Source organism: Amia ocellicauda, chromosome 21 (assembly GCF_036373705.1).
Source record: "Amia ocellicauda isolate fAmiCal2 chromosome 21, fAmiCal2.hap1, whole genome shotgun sequence".
Taxonomy (NCBI): Eukaryota; Metazoa; Chordata; class Actinopteri; order Amiiformes; family Amiidae; genus Amia; species Amia ocellicauda.
Genome location: NC_089870.1, coordinates 952,186 through 967,600, shown reverse-complemented (window position 1 = coordinate 967,600; position 15,415 = coordinate 952,186). Strand labels below are relative to the sequence as shown.

The following is a 15,415-nucleotide window of genomic DNA, read 5'->3' as shown; positions in this document are numbered from 1 at the left end:
TGCCAGAACAACGGTTACAATCTCGTTCTGGTGATTTAAGGCCCCAGGATTTTGGCAACAGAACAATCAGTCAGTCTCAAACTTTTTTGAGAAGAAAACACAGTGTCCGAGCTGTGCTCCCAGGTAAATGCTTCTTTCACAGTAAAAATGAATAAATAAAAACTCAAAACAAATGGCTCAACATGCAGGACACATCCCTTCCCACCCACCCCACCCCACAACCCCATCTAAAAATAAACCTGCTGGTTCCCAACAGTACTGCCTTTACTAAGGCTCACAACACCATCGCATCCGTTGTCACATCTGGAATTCACTGCTATTGTCTCACATTAAAAAAATAGATATAAAATATCGATGAGGAAAAAGAGGTAACCTCCAGTCATCCACAGTTGGCAAGTTGGCAAGTCAAACCAAATTCCTTGGAATTACTTAGGCACCACTGACTGAAATTACAGAAACAGGACCAAGAATTAAATTTGTAGTTTGTTTCTTTTGTTACAAAGTTCCTTCATTCAGAATGCTATTCTTTTCAATGTTTTTGTTTTCAGGTTATTGTACTCCCCACCTCACCTCGCCTTGCCTCAAAAATCTCACATTCATTCTACCATTGATTTGAAGTTACCCTAAAACAGTACTGCCCAAATCCAATCCTCGAGGGCCCCTAGCCAACAGTTTTTATAGGTAACCTTAAATGATCAATTTCTTAAAACCTGGAACCACTTCAATGTGACCAATTAACCAGGTGATTTGTGAAATTAAGTTATGTAGAGATTTGGTAAAAATAAAACTAACTACCCTTTTCAGCCCCCAATGACCAGAATTCCCTTAATTGAACATGTTAGTTGCTTAATTGATCAATACTTTCCATGTGGTCCCAGTCTGTTGAATATAGCGATTTAGGGTGACTGACAAAACTTACTGAATAGGGGCTCTCCAGGACCGTGTTTGGGCACCACTGTCCTAAACCTGTAAAGAATGATAAGAATAATTCAAACATGTCCAACCACCAATTATACATTTTTGGTTGAATGCTTTTTTAAACTGAATAAATGCATTACTAGATTTAAAATGTTCAAATCAATTTGTTATTGTTGTTCCATTGAACATTCAGGGTGACTCCAGAGCAATGGGATCCACAGATCTCAAGATAAAGCATGTGCATTTTAGTTACAAATGGCTTTTTTTAGTACATATGGGTCTAGTATAATAAATGAGGTCATCATGAGAGTTACAAAGCAAACTAGAGAATAGAATTTTAAGTGGTGATCATCACACTCATCAGCACCCTATTTCAATTCTTAATTACTTTGTTTCTTTGCCTACTTGTATTCCTTCAGAAGCTGGAAACAAAGCCTTAGAAATCAATTGCCAATCTATTTTACTCACACTTTAAGAATGAGTGCACTATAGGCAAACTATGCAGCCATAATCTTCAAATGTACTCAGGTTTGTCAGGTCTGGATCTTTGTTACTCAGGAATACAGTGTAATACTGTTTTTGCTAACATTCAAGGGCTTGCATTGATTGGCACCGTGTTTGTGAACATCATGTTCCATGTCAGTCACCGTGTTCTGCTGAAACTACAATACTTTTATTTTACACAGCTTTTGTTTGGAACTCTCTCTCCCAATTTGGATTTGGCCAACTGTAGAGCACATTCAGACATTTAATTTGTATGGCACCAATATAAATGTGAGATTCAATGTCTAACATGTTTGAGGTGCTTTGCAAATCCTCAGAAATGTATTTGACTGCCTACACTGAAATGTTATTTTGGATTGTAGGTTATACTGGATTAGTAAATTATCCAAGTTTATTTTGCTTTCCCCAAAAGCCTATGAGATTTTCTTAGCATCTGATGTGGGCGTACTCATAGGAGTTGGGCCGCTTTAAGATCAGTTGTTTCCTGAAAAACATTGTGAACCACTGCCTTTAGTTCCATAGGGAAGAATCAGATTCGGTGCCAGATGATCACCTTGAAAGTATTTTTTCACACAGCACAATTTTGTTCTTGTTCTTGCTACTACACTGGAGGTCACCCTCTCTGTAAAAAGAGCTTTGATTTGCATTGAAAAATATCGGATTGGGGGGGAGGGACAACAAAAAACAAAAAAATACGTCAGACTTTGGCTTTCGCTGTTGTCGCTGTAACTTTCACAGGCATCTCTGGGTAAATGGCCTGTGATCATTATTGGAAGGTTTTGCTTACCAGCTGGGCAAAGGGGCTTGCACGTCTATCAACGTCACATTTCCATTTTCCACTGATTACAAATACTTATTTGACCACAGTGCCCAGGTACACAAGTGGGGACAAATCTTATAGACAAACGAGTCACACTGCATTCCAAAAATACATCACTCCTAAGATTTGTAATCCCATTTATGTAGCCAATCGACAATGCCTTATAAGCCTTTTTCTGCAGATTCACCACATTGGGGTACCCCAGTGCCCTTAACATCACTTAGGATATTACTCCAATTCATTATTGCTAATCTCATAATATTGGTTCTGTTCATCTCCTTGGCAATAAAAAATAATACCTATAATTAATATGCCAGCCTAAAGCCTTTTCCTGTTAAAGTTTGGCTTTCATTTCAGTCCACTCAAGAAGCATTACACTGCCACGCTTTCATCCCATGTTTCACATTTTCACAAAAAATTGAAATTCAAATAAATCCCAATTTTGTTAAATACCATAGATAAGACTTCACATTTGCTGGTGTAGTCAGATGACATATGCTGGAAAGCTACTACAAGAAATCTACAATTGCAAAGAAAGAGAGGAAAATGTCTTGCTGGAAAACCAATTTGTAGTTTTTTCTTGGTGTTTTCTTTTCCCTAGTTAACAGCAGGTATGCATTGTCATATGAATACATGATGTTAACATGACAACTTTTTTTTTCTCACAGAATATAGTGCCACAACATGCTGTCATGCTGGAATTCTGTATGTGGCTTTTGGAGCTGGGCTATTACTGGACAAATTACTAATAACAGTAAGGCTTTTATCATTCTTTTAAATTCTACACTTATGAGAGGAAATGTTATATATTTAGTAAAGGAATAACCAAGATAATTGTATTTAATTTAGCATTAAAGTGACACTATTTAATTAGGTAGCAATGGTATTTTTGAGGGGGAAAACTGAACTTGCCATGGGTGAAAAATAATTAGAAATCTGTAAGCTAAAGTTATATGGTTTGAAAGCCACTACTTGCACTATAAGCTGTGGCAGATAAACAATGCAATTGTCTCACTTGATCATTATTGTTTTCATTTGTTAGTTCCATTACTCTGCAGCCAAATTGAATACTGCAGAATTCCAACAGGAGGAAATGTTATGGCGGTGTGTGCTGTATATTAAAATACATCGAAACTGGATTGGTTTCTCAGTGTCTGTAACTTTCAGAGTCACCTATTAAACAAAATTACATTGATGAGCAACATTTCCCCATTTCTACATTGTTGATAAAATACATTTAGACACTAACTACTATTGATATGTTGTTGTTTTTTCCCCCCAAATATGCAATGGTTCACTTCTAGCCCAGTCCTCTAAATTCCCCCACATCCAAGCAGACCCTACACTCATCCATATTTACACACAGATACACCTTGTTCTTAGTTAGTATTAAGTTCCTAATACTACTGGGAATAATGAGCTGAGTGAACATCAATACACCATTGCTAAGCAGCTTCCCCAGATTGGAGGACCCATTGTTAGCTATCCCCTTGTTTTCCCCAAATCATATGAAGTTGAATAACCACTTTCCTATTTCCCATTAGCAGGTCCAAACCCTCCATTTGTCATTGGATCTTTCAAACAAAGATCTCAGGGGCACATTTTGCTCATTTCCATTTAAATCGGTTTACATTTGTCACTGAAATGGACACACCTGGAGACTAATTGTCTACCCTTGAAAGAAAAACTCTTTCCCTCCTTAAATTAAGAACACAGCATTCAACAGCACTATTTTGATCTGTGGCTCATGAAAGCAAGCAATGACCCATTCAGAGCTATTTTCCATTGTAGATGGAAAGGAGGTGAAAAGGTGAATGAAGGGCTAATCTCACAATAGCATTTATATGCTGTGTTCTTTCTTTTTTCCCCCAACTGTTTGTATTCAGACTATAACGTCAGCTTTTTTTTTATCAAAGGGTTGCCTTGCAAGGAAGTTATTTAAGTTTCACATCTCTCCAGAAGAAAAAGAGATCTGTGCTAAAATGGGGAGCAAAACCAGTAGTGGTTATTCAGCTGACAGTTTTTTCTTTTTCTTTCATATTTAGTATCAAATACTATTTTATTGACTATGTTGATAGTTGTTGGTACTTTTTTAGGTTTGCCTCTCCTTCTTCCTTCATCAGGACAATAGCTAGGCTAGTCCCTAGGCAATTACTGCTCTGTTATAGTGTGATTTGGAAATAGGGCATGGTGGGGATTGGAGCTTTTTGCAATTTTTCAGTAGTTATTTGCTGAACTGTGAGTGGAAATAATCCATTCCATACTTTAGATTTCTAAATGTAAAAAAACAACATAAAAACACAAGGAATAAATGCTGTAGTGCAAATAGCCCTTTAGGGTAGAAAAATCTGCCAATTTTCTAACATGACTAAATACAGAATTTAATCTTGGTTGTTAGAGACTATGCATTTTGTAGAGATGACTGAACCTATCCCTGGTTCCTACTAAACAAAAGACCGAACAAGACAGTCTTAACTGTAAACAGAACTTCACAACACGATGCCAGCAGAGTATGACAAAGGAGTATAAGCCTGTTAGTGCAACATTTCAAGATGAGTTCCTCACCAAGACAATTTATACATCCTCACCATTACTCCCCAAACACACACACCCCTCTTTGACTTCAAAGCATACCTGGTCAGACAAAGACAGTGCTAATCTTTTTAGTAATACGAAAAGACTGAGAAACTGGACTGTGAAACTTGTGCACAATAATAATAATTATTACAGGTTCAAAACACTGGGAGAATCTACAAAAACAAAAAACAATAAATTAAAACGTTCAAATTGACAGCATACACTGCCTGCAAGTATTACATTCTTAGATACAGAATTAAAGCTCTCATCCACCTTGATAGCAACACAGCACATACATACTACTAGTAGTAGTACATATATGATACAAAGTTAAGGACTGGCTGGTAAAAATCTAATAAGCAAATTCCAGGCTATATTATAAACACTAATGCTCATTAGGGACAGTCCTTATGGTTCTCCTAAGTAAGTGCTTTCATATAATCTGAAACGCACAGTAAAACACACTGTATGAAAAATAAATACTGACTTATGATGTCTAATTCACAATAATCTCAAACAATATGGGAAGTATTTTAAATGCAAAATTATAACTAAAAAGGTGCAGTGAAACACTACAAAAACTCAAATTGCAGTCACCCAGGAAACACCAAGATCAATAAGTCTGAGTGCTATTTGATGATACAACCTAAATAATACTTTTTGTGTAATTCTGAGGGGGAAGCCTTTACAGAATAGCTAGAGAATACTAGAATAGAAAAATGTGCCTTTTCCAGAAGACTTTTATTTGAACTATAATTGCTATCAAAAATAAATAAATTAATACTTTAGGCACTGTTCTTCAAAATATTAAACAAAGGGAAATCATCAGAAATTAAAAGATCACAGTCTCTAGTAACAGTTACCAAATAATTTTTTGTCAACTCAAAAATGAAATCTGTCAATGTAATATCCATTGTTGTACAGTTTCTCAATACTTGAGATTACGTTTTCTTATTTTTATTAAAGTAAAAGCTTTTGGTATTACTAAGTTGACGCACATTTGCCAACCATCTGCTTTATACACATTCATAGTGTACGTCTTCCCACCAAACACACACAATCACACAAACGCTACATTTGTTCATCCAGGATGCTATTGACAGCTTCCTCCAGTGCCAACGCCCCCTGCCTCTCTTGTTTGTCCTGTAGGGATGCCAATGAGTGAGTGTCCGGGGCCAGGGGACCTTGTAGTCTCTGCAGCTCCAGGATGCTGTCGATGGCGCTCTGGAGATGTTCGCTAAGGGCGCTATCCTCCGGGGGGGTTCCAGGCTCCTCCTCAGGGCCGGGCCGAGATCTCTTGGCCTGAGGGGGGCATAGGTGGTTGTCGGGGGTAGGGAGGTCTTTTGTTGAAGCCAGTTCTGGGGCTGTCTGCTTGTCATCCGGCCCACACTTCTGGGCTTCTCCTTTGGGGCCTTCCACTGTCGGGGGCGGGAGGGGCAGGGGAAGGGGCGGAGGTGTAGGGCTCTGTGGAGTTTCCCTAAAATCCAGTCCCCGGCCCGAGTTACCATTAGTCATCTCCCTGCACTCCCGGTTCTGTCCAGTATGAATGACAGCAACAGACTTACCCCTGGATTCGCAGGCAGAGTTATGCACCACCTTCCTGGAGCCTGCCTCATGCTTGATTGTGAGTTTGAGTCCCCCACGGCTGCTGGAGCGGTAGGTCTTTAGGCCAGGGGGGCGGTTGGACAGCATAGCCCAGGGTGGCGAGGAGCTGCCCACTTTAAGAGGGGGAGACTGAGTAGCAGGAGACCCAGGTGTCCCCTCTGACACTGGTTTATACAAGGAGGCAATGAAGGACTCTGTGTAAACAAACAAAAACAGCAGAGATTGTAAGTAAGAAAAGACAGCTTGGGAGCTTTGTGAAATAGGTTTGTTCAATCACTTTGCTTAGCCACAAAAATCCACCACAAAAAGTCATAATCTCTTTCCTCACCAATCCTATTTTAACAGCAAATGACTAAGATTTAAAGGCATGCAGTGCTAAGGAAAATATTCAAGCCCTACACTTCATACACCTGTTTTGGGAATAAAGGGAGGGATTCACTAGTCTAGCCTCTCAACTAAGCAGGTCCTCCAGCACTAGCTGATGAAGCACCACTGCTTGCCAACTTGTGCAACGACACCATGAGGGTAAATCAAGGCTCACCTGGGTCCAGTCTGGCCATTCTCTTCTCCTCTCCCAGTGTTGACCTCTCATCCTGCAGAAAGAGCCGTTCCAACATCACCATCTCTGCCGACGGGCTCACCTGCTGAGGAGCAGGCAGGAGACAGAATGGTAAGCACACAGTCTACACAATCACAGGTACTGAGCTAACCAACACAAGTACTTAGACGGAGACACAATTAGATGTGCTGGAAGATATAGAAAATAAATAAAATCTGGATTCCAATTATGTTTCCTCCTTTTTTCAACATTTAGAACTTTCAGATAAGAAACATAAGAATGTTTACAGAGAGGAGGCCATTGACCCATTGTGCTCGTTTGGTGTCCATCAATAACTAAGTGATCCAAGGATCCTATCCAGTCTATTTTTAAATGTTCCCAAATTGTCGGCTTCAACCACACTGCTGTGTAGTTTGTTCCAGATTGTAACAACTCTCTGTGTGAAGAAGTGTCTCCTGTTTTCTGCCTTGAAGCCCAATTTCCATTTGTGTCCCTGGATCCGTGTGTCCCTGCAGATCTGGAAAAGCTCCTCTGGTTTGATGTGATCAATACCTTTCATGATTTTGAAGATTTTGAAGTCCCTACATAGTCTCCTCTGTTCCAGGATGAAAATGTTCAGTTCCCTCAGTCTCTCAGTTGGATATTCCCTTCAGACCTGGAATAAGTCTGGTTGCTCTCCTCTGAACTGCCTCTAGAGCAGCGATATCTTTCTTGAAGTGTGGAGCCCAGTGCATTGTACAGTCTGAACATTACTTGCCTTTTTTATTGCTTCCACACATTGTTTGGATGGGTAAAGTGATTTGTCCACATAGACTCCTAGGTCTTCTTCCAGTTCTATTCCTCCCATAGAGTAGTTATAGTGGACATTTTTGTTACCTGCATGTAATACCTTGCACTTGTCCACATTGAATTTCATCTGCCAGGTGTCGGCCCACAACTGAATATTAGTCTTTTTGAATAGCCTGTGCCGCCGTTTGCATCTGCTGAGCCACTTATTTTAGTATCACCTGCAAATTTGACAAGTTTGTTAACTATCCCAGAGTCCAGATCATTAACATAGATTAGAAAAAGCAAAGGCCCTAGTACTGATCCCTGTGGAACTTCACTAACAACCTCACCCCAGTTAGAAGCAACTCCTCTAATTGACAACATCTGTTTCCTAAACATCAACCAGTTAATGACATTACCATCTACTTACATTAATCTGAATACCTGAATACCAATTTTAGGATCAATCTTTTTTTGTTTTTATTTATTTTCTTTATTTGTTTTTAATTCTGCTAGTCCCTTTAGTACCTCCTCCTCCTTAATTGTAGAGTTTGACTTGACTGATTGTTAACCTGTGGCATGTTATCAGTTTTTTTATTTTGTATAAACCTCTGTAAAAAACTAATTTATAACATTTGCCGCATCTTGTTCGTTACCTAAAATACTTCAATTTTTAGCTTTTAGCTGTTTCACTTCCTCCTTTATTGACCTCTTATTATGCAGGCAAACTAGACGCAGTTTCTGGTGCTTGTCAATTTTTGTAGTGTCTGCTACAAGAAACTGATATTTTTCAGTGCAACTCTATAATTGAAACAGGTGAGGATGCACAACTTTCAAATTGTGCGCCTGCTAAAAATATGCATCTTTATTGGAAATAAGCATTTTCTGCTGTTGTTGTAGGAGTTTCTAGGTGTATGCAAGTCTGCCCTGTTTGTGCATTGCAGTGCTACATGGACCAAACCTGGTCATCCATTATAGAGCCGGCGTGATGAATACTATTGCTATGGCCTATGAGTCAGCTGCCCTTCCAGCAGTGACTGGTGGTGCACTCAACCAGAGGCATGACTTCCCCCTTGGTCCTTTTTCAAGGAGCCTCTCTGTCTGACATCTGGTGGTGGTGTCTTTATTTCAGTGGATCAGGGTCCCTTCTGGATTCCCTGTTCCTGTTTTGATCTCAGTCCCGGTTGAGCTTGGGCTGTGTGGCAGCTGTGGTTATGTCTTTTTTAATCTCAGTTGAACTCAGCATCCTCTGTGCACCATTGCCCCTGATGTTATTGCTTTCCAGTTGAGCCTAGGTCCCTGATCATGTTCCTGGTCTTGTGCCTCCATCTCAGTTGAGTCTCAGGGCCCCTTTTGGACTCCATGCTCCTGATTGTATTAGTTTCCAGTTGAGCTAGGTCCCTGTGGCTAGAGTCCCAGGGCCCCTTCTGAGCACCCTTCTCCTGAAATTGTTGTTCTCCAGTTGAGCTCAGGCTGTATGTTGGCCCTTGCTCCTGTTCATGTTTTTAATTTCAGTTGAATGCCACGGCCCCTTCGGGCTCCATACTACTGATTTAACCCGGATGTGTCCCATATGGTGTGGTTGGGTCAATATCTGCATTTCATGGAGATTTTGAGTACAGTTTTTTGAGTTTCAGGTCTCGGATTTTCAACATTTTCTGGGGGAGGCTGCCCAGACCCCCCCATGAAGTGCTCATTCTGCTTTGCCCTCATTTTACCCCCCTTTCTGTGAATTTCTGGCTACTGCATTGATTACATTATTCACATTCTGCTCTGCATGCTGTAAACTCCTGTTCTGGACTGCTTATCACGATTTTAATAGTATTTATTTGTATATGAAACCAGCATTTATTTAGTGTGCATATGTTTGATATTAGTTCCAAGACTGAGAATATTCTGGAGCTGTACACATTTCCCAGTGTGTGGGTCTAAGGGAGTAATCCAGACTTCTGAAATCCTCACAAGATGTTGGCAGGCTCAGTCGAAGGATATTGCTCAAGTTGCCTCTTAGTTTAGGAATCTAAAAATGTTCCCAACTGTGGATTTTGCCATTATTAATATATTAACAGCTGTAATTGTAGTTGTAACTACATTAATAAAGTATAACTTTGAAGTCCCTTCGTGTTGTCTTACCCGTGCCTCTTGAAGCAGCAACTGGCGGTACTTGTTGAGCATGTCCTGAGTGCGTTTCAACAGCAGACTGGACACAGCTTCAAACTGCTCATCAACTGCATGTACAACACAAGAGCAACTGACTCAGAGTGGCAATCTCATTCAAATAACAGCTATACAGCCTGCTATATTTAAATGCTAAGCATGGCCTGTTGTGCAGAAGACTCAAACTCAGTTTGTGGAGCACCCAAGTGTTTTCCAGTTTTCATTTCAACTGATAATTCAAACTGACCAAATTAATCAAAGTATTTTTTTTATCATTTAGACATATATAACATTATTTCACTTGTTTGAGTATTTTACTGTTGAGGTCTTTTCAATCAAGGTCTCATGACTGTAACTGTAGGAGCTCATGACATAACCACTACAGTAACATTGTTTGCAGTCTCTGGAGAACGATTAATTGGGCAAATTAAGTAACTGGGAGCTGAGGCTAGAACAAACGGCAGAACACGCTGTGGCCCTCTAAGGACTGAGTGTAAGGTGTCTGCTGTAGAGTCAAAGACTGAGGTGGGTGAAAGGGCTGGCATTGATACAACACTAAGAGATGGGTGTTGACTTGGACAAGGGTACAATTACATGCACAATTAAAACTATAAAGACAGATTGCTATTACTTTTATATGCTGAAAATTGCTGAAAATGTAATAATCTAATATGCAGGACTTAGAGCAGAAAGACTTTTTCCGTTCAACTGTTAGACCAGGCTAGAGCAAGACAGTTGTAAAATAATAGAGCAGACTGCACTAATTGATCCTTCAGTCTATTATTTTTGTTTCTTAGCAGACGTCCTTGTCCGACTTACAAAATATAAGAGCAATACAAAGTGCATTAATACAGTGCAGTTCAAAACATTTATGCAATTTAAAAATTCCAGTTTATACAAGTGTATAGGTCTAGCAGTCTAGCCTGCAGCTTCTGTCTATTGCACTGCTCTCCCATTCCACTGTATATATGGATCCAGCTAAGCTACAAATTCATTTTGGAAAGTTGCCAGATACAAATTGAAAACAACAAGATTAATAATTACATAAATATTATATACATAAACTCAAACATAAATACATATCAAATATCATGTCATCTCTGTTAGCTGAGACAGTCCTGAGCTCACCTCTGTGGAAGTCATCACTGGAGGGCAGTGCCCTAACACAGGTGTGGTAAGGCAACAGGCGCCCCAGAGTGTCCTCCAGGGAGCTGAAGGGAGAGTTGATGTCAGGGTTCACCACTGAGCCATGATCAGAACACAGCTGCTGCTGGAACCTAAGGCGAAGCAAACAAACATAAACACACAGCTCATTACACTGTAGTAACAGTTTTCTCCATAGGAGTGAGCGTATTTTCCTCAGCAAATCGTATCTATTTATCATATCTAGCCCATGCAGCTAAAAGATTGAACTTGTTAGAGCAATGGACAAGGGGGACAGAGATATCACTATGAGCACTGTTAAACTTCCAGCTGTTTTTTCAATTCTGGTCTTGGCAAGCTGCAATGTGGTTTAATAGATCACCCTAAATATCCAGTTTCTAAAGCCAAAGGCACATATGCTAGTTATTTACCAGTTAGATTAAGGGAATTTTAATTCACATTCAGATTCAGAAACAGAAACCACTTTTCCTGTTCTAGGATTTGCTTAGTAAGAGTTCTTCAGGAGAAAATAAACTTTGTTTTGTCACTTTCTGAGTTTGAACTTATTCCTTAAACAAATATGAAACAAAATTAAACAAAATGTTACAGTTTTTCACCACACTATTGTCAACCTAATTTATACAGGTACATCAGCCTGTGAGTCTGGTTACTATTCAACTGCGGTAAAATGTATTTTTAATAATTTATCGACTTCTAGTGATTATGCAAAGAACCTTTAATTTAAAAACGTATAATTTTTCCACAAGGATGGTTACTATGATTATGCTCCTGTTTCTAATCTAGGCTTCCAAATGTTTAACATGTTACTGATATAATTAGGCAATGTATTTGTAAATACAATTCCATAGAGTATTTATCATATTTATTTAAGTATAAATGAGAAAAGAAAAAGTTGCAGGATCTGAAGAAACAGATCATTATTATTATTATTGTGACTATTACTTCAAAATTATATTACAGAGAATCGTAGATGACATTAGGATGTTGAGAATGGACCCCACAACAGCACCTGCCTACCCCTTATTCCCCACCATTGAGGGCTCAGACCTTTGTCTCCTAAGCAGAGTGTTCACTGGTCTATTTACACTCACTGCCGGTACTGGAGCCTGTAAAGAGACAAGTTACAAACAGGTTAAATTGACTTTTGTTCAAACATAATAATAATAATAATTATTAGTAGTAATAGTAGTAGTATTTAGAGTCCTCTATCCAGGGCCACTTACATGCTTTAAGAAACACAAACAATCTTCCATGATATACACAACATTACAGGGCTAGCCGCTCTAAAAATGAACCTGCACATGACAGTGAAAATTACAATGATCTACCGTTGTAATCTAAACAGATGTGTTTTAAGGAGGCATCAAAAGGTAATAAGGCACTAAGTCCTAATGCTTATGTATACTGCAAATAATTCCACTACTATGGGGCAAGAGAGGAGAAAGAGTATGCCTATGCAGTGTACCAAACTGAAATGGCATGTTACCTGTGAATTTCAGTTACAAACAAACAAAAACTTGTTTAGACAAATAGGTTCAGAGAATAATTACCCAATTATAGCCTTCTTCACAGGTTCAAAGGTTTCTAAACCACTTGTTCCCCAAAGGGTATAAAAAGTACAGTAAATCAGTCAGTGAAAATGTATCAGTAAGTAATGTTGATATTAACTGTAGTGATATAATGAGTGCTATGGAAAGTAATTGAAAATATTATGAAAAGCATACAGTAAAAGGAAGATGTATCTCTGGAATGACATCTGTTCTGCACAGTTCCACTAAGAGTGATCAAGTGCACAGTTCCATACATGAACTGATTTACTGTTAATGAATGCAACCCTGTCTAACTGAACATATGTCACTTATATAGCTAAGCAGTACAGATCAACTACTACTATATACTAATGATTGACTGAACTGAACTCGACTCAAACTAAATGCTATTCTAAATGGACCAGTGTGTTTTTCAAACTGTTCTGGTGCTGTGAACAGGTTTTCTCTGGTATATCCCTCATGTTATAGTGGGGCTTGGATTTTGAGTTAAATGCATGAGCACTGGATGCAAATAATGCACTGATAAACGGACCAGTTCAGGTCTCAGCAATTGTAATTGATACCAGTACATTGCAAATAGTGTGGGTTGTCACAAGATCGGCCTATCAGCATGGGGTCTTGTTCAGTTGGATATCAAAATTCCATCCTTTAACTGGTGTTACAATTATTGACAGATAATCTTGGTATCATTCAATCCACACATAAAAATACATATTCATTCAAGTTTTATTAGGCTCCAAAAGGCAAGTTATTTATTTATTTATTTATTTATTTATTTATTTATGATTTACTTTAATCTACTTAAACCTTATTTGTGGCAGCAGTTAAAGATTGGAAGAAGGAGACAGAAGAATAAACTAATCTAAATTAATCCCAAAACAAAAACTAAACTTGACCCTGTTGTGTCCCATGGCCTTTTCCACAGGAAATGTATCTGTAATCCTGCCCCAAATTGACTAACACGCTAACACTGTGCCACAATAATACTGTAACAATATTTTTTTCCTATTGTGCCACATTAATAGATACACACATAGATACATAGAGCCACATTATTTAATCAAGAACGTAACAGGGTCAGGTTTTGTTTTTGTTTTGGGGATTCATTTTTGATTAACAACAAGATGGAATGGAGTGCACGAGCAGAAACACAATCTGTGGAAATTTGTTGTCTTTTTGAACTTTGTAGAGTTGGATTTTTGTGTCCGGATGAGACTCCTAATTGTTAAACATTGTGTCTAAGGGATTTTTCCAAATGGGAGTGATCACTGAAGAACCTTTAGAAGTAGGGCTGTTTTGTGTGGACAACTGTGGATTAGTGGATGTATCCGTGATCTGTGTGGTGTAACACACAGGAACCTTGTTGTATTTCCACCCTGTATATTGCCTGTGGAGCTTTTTTGAGGGTTATTCTTTGGACTTCTTGGGGAATAATATTAAGATGGTTTCAGTATTTCTGTTAGTGATAGTCTGTAAACTGTGACTGGTGATTAAGTTATCCAATCAGTACTTGTTGCAGTTACTTATAGGGGGTTTCAGGTCATAACAACTTAGTAATTGATGACAAAACTACAATCCTAGTTTGACAACAATAGTTAATAATGAATTTTCATTTCACAGATGCTTCCTTCTAACTAAGACAAACCTGTCACTAACCACAGTGTTTCTTATTTTCCTGTGTGGCTTGCAAAGGGGTTGAAGTTCTGATTGAGGTCCAAATTCCTTATATAAATGTATCAACTTAAATGGTACAACCTGGGTATTGTAAGAAAGGGATTAATCAAAAATTAAGCTTCTCACCCACCTGTGAGCCTGTGAGCAGTGTTTGAATGAGGGGCCCCTGGAATGGGGGACCTTGGACTTTCGGGGAAGCAGGATGGAGTCCAAGAGTCAGCACCTTTCCATCCACAGCCAGGACAGTGGCAGGCTCTATTGTGAAAGACGGGAAAGCAATAAAAAACATGAGAAAACAGGATTAATTGTACACAAGATGTATTCTCAAAGGTCCTTTACTGAAAGCCATAGTAGTATCTTAACTGTGTATGTTCAGCTATGGAACTACATGGAAGAGGAATTTATATAACCCCAATCGACATATACGGTGGAAGATAAATAGGCAACCAGGTCCTGGCTAAAATATTAACTGAGTGTCTGGTAAATAGGAATCGGAAGCCCGCAACACTAGGTGGACTGAGCCGAGGAGCTGCTGAAAAGGCTGTATTTGGGGTGCAGGAAGACGTGAGTAATTAATGCTGAGAAAGCAGGAGATTAGAGGTGTCGTCCTCCTGAAACTTAGATCATAATATTCCATTGCAGGAGTTTAGAGAACCCCAGTAGTCACACATAAGCAGAAGGTAAACTGAGTTTATTTTGGCCTAGTCTTGCTTGACTGAGGGAAGGGTGATCTGGCCATGAGGATGGACCCTAAAGAAACCCCTCAAAATAGAAATGATCCCCAACCATTAGAATAGAAGGCCTGAGAGCTCAAACTGATTAATTTGTGTTCTGGCATTTCTCTTCTTGCTGCTGCAGTTGCTAGATGTGCTCCTTGGAGACCTTAACTAAATAATTGTGAAAGGGGATATAAGCACAGGGAGACAAATTGCAAAAGTATTCTTTGCTATGAATACTGCCAGGGGTGAAGACTTGTAGAACAGCATTAGAACTTGGGATGTGAGACAAATACCTTTCCTAATTAAACTTGAATTTGAGTAGACATGCATTTTACAATGTCTGTACAGGAAGAGAAAGCAAAGGTTGAAGATATACCAGGTCAAAGGAAGGATTACATTT

The 15,415-nt window shown here is 39.0% G+C and overlaps 1 protein-coding gene across 1 annotated transcript in view; it reads right to left on the bottom strand.

Moving 5' to 3' along the window:
* Window positions 1-236: 236 nt before the first annotated feature.
* The window catches only part of LOC136717365 (BRD4-interacting chromatin-remodeling complex-associated protein), a 34,640-nt gene continuing 19,461 nt past the window's right edge, over window positions 237-15,415 (bottom strand). The window contains exons 8-13 of the mRNA XM_066694986.1: window positions 14,427-14,551; window positions 12,120-12,178; window positions 11,037-11,185; window positions 9,885-9,979; window positions 6,966-7,068; window positions 237-6,618 (exon numbers count right to left, since the gene is read on the bottom strand). Of these exons, the coding sequence (XP_066551083.1) occupies window positions 5,891-6,618; window positions 6,966-7,068; window positions 9,885-9,979; window positions 11,037-11,185; window positions 12,120-12,178; window positions 14,427-14,551 (1,259 nt within the window). The 3' untranslated portion in view covers window positions 237-5,890. The remainder of the gene's footprint in view (window positions 6,619-6,965; window positions 7,069-9,884; window positions 9,980-11,036; window positions 11,186-12,119; window positions 12,179-14,426; window positions 14,552-15,415) is intronic.